At 39.5% G+C, this 5,000-nt stretch overlaps 1 protein-coding gene across 2 annotated transcripts in view; it reads right to left on the bottom strand.

The window, feature by feature from the left end:
• The window catches only part of LOC113818389 (uncharacterized), a 48,174-nt gene that overhangs the window by 33,333 nt on the left and 9,841 nt on the right, over positions 1 to 5,000 (bottom strand). Inside the window, exon 2 of one of the 2 annotated variants that reach the window (XM_070119689.1) lies at positions 4,459 to 4,563. In XM_070119689.1, coding sequence (XP_069975790.1) covers positions 4,459 to 4,563 — 105 coding nt within the window. The remainder of the gene's footprint in view (positions 1 to 4,458; positions 4,564 to 5,000) is intronic. The other variant, XM_070119688.1, reaches the window with a different exon arrangement.

Below are 5,000 nucleotides of genomic sequence, written 5' to 3'. Positions count from 1 at the left end.
GCGGTGGAGGAGCAGGAGAAGGAGAAAGAGGAGGAGATTGAGGAGGAGTAGAAGAAAGAGAAGGAGAGAGGAAAAAGAGGAAGAAGATGAAGATGAGAAAGATGACAAAGATGGATAATGGATGAGTATGATAGATGATGTATGATGAGGTGGAGGTGGAGGTGGGGATGGGGGTGGAGGAGAAGGACAAGGATGAGAGGGAGGGAGGAACAGGAGGAGGAAGAAAATCATGTGACGATGGAATTGGTGGTAGGGGTTGTGGTGGTGGAGGTGGAGGTGGTGGTGACAGTAGTGGTGACAGTGGTGATGAAGTAAAGGAGGAAGAGAAAAGCAAGGAGAAAGAGGAGGAGGAGGAAATGAAAGAGGAAGAGTGGGCAGACAGAGTCTGAGGAACAAGGATTACCTTCCCACGTCTCCACTGCTAGGGACCCACGACCAGCGCTCGAAACCTACAGGACACTTGACCAGGGCACTCGGCCCTGACCAGACCTCCCTTTGGGGCTCACCCCCATACACGCGTTACCGCTCGACACGCCTTTGGTCTCCCTTGCCCACTACTGCACTGTACGAGACAGCCCGCGCCGCGCTACCTACCCCTCCTATCAATAAACAGCTGAACCAGAATTGTGTCTCCATATACCCACCAAATCAGCACGAAACACAAACCCTGACAACTGGTGGCAAGCGGCGGAATGACACGAACAACAAGCCTCCGAAAAACTGTAAGTACACCATAGGCAATTATTTCCTTTTCTTTCCCCTTTCTTTGCCTATGTGTGCATGCCGTGCATTTTTTTTTTACAAGTGCAGTGATTTGTTTTCAAATGTCTGAACAAGTGTCCGTGTAAAGTGCATTTTCTTCTCTTATCTACCAATGTCCTGTTTTTGTCTTTTTAAGGGAATCAATTCCCATTTTTATCACTTGCGAGAGTCATTTCTTTCTTTGGCGTGTTTTTTTTTTTATTATAACTCGATCATGCTAGCCTTGTTAGTATAAATCGTTTATAACGCTTAAATCTTTTTATTCATGTGGGTGAATTATAACGTGTATTTTCTCTAAATTATTATCTATTTCTAGGGACATTCTAGGCCACGTGCCTAGTGTTCTAAAGTATTGCCATATTCTTGACTTTTTTTTCTCATTCTCATTCTCTCTCACTGTGTTAACCGATACCATATCGATGTTCAATTCACAGATTATTACTAAGTGCATTTTTTAGGCTTTGTTTAACAATGCACTTGTGGGATATTCTTGAATATTTAAATTTTCAATATTTCTGTTCAGGCCACTAGCGTTAAAATATATTATGTTATGATATTTTAAACAAAATGTTAAAAGAATACCCTTGTCTTAATAACTACATATTGACCGCGAGTGACCTCTCTTACTGATCGAATTCAGTTATTCTCATACCTTTTTTCAGTGCAGTCACTTCACATATAGTTGACCAGGTCACGTCACAGTCAGCTCTTGTCAAAAGATGACCTTAGTGCTATTACGAATTATGTTCCACATTTTTTTCTGAAATTTAACTTTATCTATATAACATGACGATTAACAAAAAAGTACTTTACTTCCAGTTTGCATGAATATATATGAGAGATGTAATATGATTTTACGTTATTATTATAGTATATTTGTGCATATTCCAAAGTATATTTCGATAACTATTCACCTTCTTTATAGATATATTTTTTCTTTAATTATTCATGTTCATTTATTGGTAATTTGATTATTTAATTTCTAGTACTTGTTTCTTCACAATATCATTTAATTTTACATATACTAGCTCTTGGTATTTTTAACGAATATTTGGATAATGACCTCACTTTGACCTTACTCAGTTAGAAGGTACTTATAGCCATCTGACTCTGCTCGACCCAAAAATACATTGAAGCTATTTGTATTTATTTTTTATTTAGTTATCTCCGTGTTAGAGATTAATTATATTATACAGCTACTACGATTTCATATTGTTTGTGATTTTCGCTTATCTTAATCACGAACTTCACCTCACCATTATTACATGGTCCTTGGTGACGACCCCCAGCTGGGTATGGACATGTAATTACGTTAAGGTAATTAATGTTGAGTTGTCCTTTATGTGCCGAGCTGCACACCTATCGCCCAGGCGCTTAAGTGCCACGCCGCGCTCTTCTTATAAGACTATACGTGAGAGATTATCGCTGGTATTCCCCAAGAAGATGGGATACCCAATTTGCACTCTGCGTATGAGTTCGTTCGATGATATCCCTTCTACGGTTGGGTCCATCATCACTATTCCTCAGGGAATCTATTTTAAGTTTAAGCATCATTTACAACCATGAGGGTTGTCATTCGGCTGTCAGTTGTCTCAGGGAAGCTGACCCAAACCAGTCACTGTTTCATTCATTTCATGTACTAATTAAAGTACCATTTTGTATGTTTTCACATAGTAGTTGATTAATATTGCAATTACCGCAATCTTATTATTATTAGTGTGAATGTTTTTTTTGTGCATTCAGATCGGTGATTATTTTCATTGCTTGCAGCCCACAATCGCCCCCGCCTACATACCTAACTCCATCCCCCATCATCACCCATACCTCTTTTAACTCTCCCTCCCATCCTTCCCTTAGCTGCCCGCCCACCCACTCCTCCTCCCCTTAGCTTCCAATTCCCATGCCATTCTCTTTCTTTTTACTCTCGCTCTTACTTTGATAAATTACTAATGACTCTAAAAACTAAAGAATATCTATCAGCATTCTATTTTCTACTCGTGCGCTATACTCTGACTTAGTCATTTCATAACGCTCAACAAAATAAGCAAAAATTGAAAAATCATGCAAATAATTGAATTAACACTGTCATTTCAATGTGATAAATTTTTATCATATTTACGGCCCTTGCTGTCACACAACCGTCCCCCGTTTGGCCTCCTGTCTCTCGCCGTGTCTCTAACTCTGGTGTACTTCTTTAAGAAAAAGCCATCACGACCCAGTCGAGGGCGACGGTTAGTAGCGTATGCCGAGCGATCTGAGGAACAAGGGTTACCTTCCCGCTTTTCCACTGCTAGGGACCCGTGACCAGCGCTTGAAACCTACAGGCCACTTGACCAGGGCTCTTGGCCCTGACCAGACCTGGGGACTTGCCCCCACACGCGCATTACCGCTTGATGCGCCTTTGGTCTCCCTTGCCCACTACTGCACTGCACGAGACAGCCCGCGTCACGCTACCTACCCCTCCTATCAATAAACAGCTGAACCAGAATTGTGTCTCCATAAACCCACCAAATCAGGGCAAAACACAAAACCTGACACAGAGGAAGCATAGAAAGTGGTGGTGGAAAAAAAGGAGGAGGTGAAGAAGCAGGATGAGGAGAGAGAGGAGGAGGAATGAAGATGAGGAAGTACAAGAAGTAATACTGGTGGTGGAGGATGAGGAAGAGGAAGAGGTGGAAGAGGTGGAGAAGTAAGAAGAGGATGAGGAAGTGGAGGTGGTGGTGGAAAAAAAGGAGGTGGAAGAGGAGATACAGGAGGAATAGGAAATGAAAGAGGCAGAGGAAGAAGTACAGAAAGTGTTGGAGGACATGGAGGTGGTGAAGGAAGTGGAGGAGGAGGAGGGATAGGAGGAGATAAAGGAGGAGGAGGGGTAGAGGAAGAGAAAGTATAGAAATTCTTGGTGGTTAAGGAGGTGAGAAGAAGAAAATTGTGAAGAAGAAATAGAAGGTGGTGGATGTAGATGGAGGAAGGAGAAGGAGGGGGAAGAATGAGAGGGAAAAGAGAAAGATGAAGCATACAAAATGGTGACAGTGGAGGAGGAAAAGAAGGCAGACAAAGGGGAGGACTAAAAAACAAGCAGGAGGGAAAAGAAGAGGGGGAGACTGAGGGGGATGGGTTATAGGAAAATTAATACCAAACAAAGGAGGTAGGAAAAGGAAGAAGGAAAAGGAGAAGGTGGAAGAGGAAAGAGAGGATCAGATGAAGGACTTGAAGAGGAATAAGAGGAATAAGAGGAGGAGAATGTAGATGAGGAGATGTAGATGAAGGAGCAGCCAAAGGAGCAAGCAAATGATGATGATGATGATAATGATGGGGAGGAGAAGGAAGAGGAGGAAGAGGGAGAGACAGCAGGGGGACAGGAAGAGGAGGAAGAGGGAGAGGGGGAGCAGGAGAAAGAGGAAAAGGGAAGAAAAGTGAGAAGAGGAACAAGGAAAGGAATAAGTGAAGGAAAAGGAGAAGGAGGAAAAGTGGAGGAATAAAAGGAGGAGGATGAAATGGAGGAGGTAAACGAGCAGGAGGAGGAGGAGAAAGTGAAGGGAGAAGAGGAGAAAAAAAGAGGAAGAACAGGAAAATTAAGAAAATAAGAGAAGGAGAGTAAGGTAAATGAAGAATAAGAAGAAAAGAAGACAGACAAAGAGAGGAAAAGGAAGAAGTAGGAGAAGAAGTGAAGTAAAAATAAAAAATAAAAACACTTACCAACAGGCTTAACATAGCTGTTCAGCAGAAGATCCCTCAGGGTGATAACTTCATTTGATGATAATGCTCTTTTAAATTCTTTTTGCTTCAAATAATCTAAAGCCTGTAAATGTACAAGTATATATATATATATATATATATATATATATATATATATATATATATATATATATATATATATATATATATATATATATATATATATTCATATATGTATATATATATTTAGATATGTATATATACAAAAATATATGTATATACATCTATACATATATTCATATATATATATATATATATATATATATATATATATATATATATAATATATATATATATATATATATATATATATATATATATATATATATATATATATATATAAATATAATTTCGGTTGTTGATTTTCCTCTCGGGAACTGTAGTCGTAGAATGAAAAGGAGAACCAGAGCTGTGGTTAACATCTTTATTGTAAACGTTTCAGAGATCGTAATTCATCTCCATCATCAGTACTAGAAATAATGAACCAAAACATACAATTAGAT

Source organism: Penaeus vannamei, unplaced genomic scaffold, assembly GCF_042767895.1.
Source record: "Penaeus vannamei isolate JL-2024 unplaced genomic scaffold, ASM4276789v1 unanchor546, whole genome shotgun sequence".
Taxonomy (NCBI): Eukaryota; Metazoa; Arthropoda; class Malacostraca; order Decapoda; family Penaeidae; genus Penaeus; species Penaeus vannamei.
Note: the sequence above shows the minus strand (reverse complement) of the source record. Positions and strands in the feature narration are given on the sequence as shown.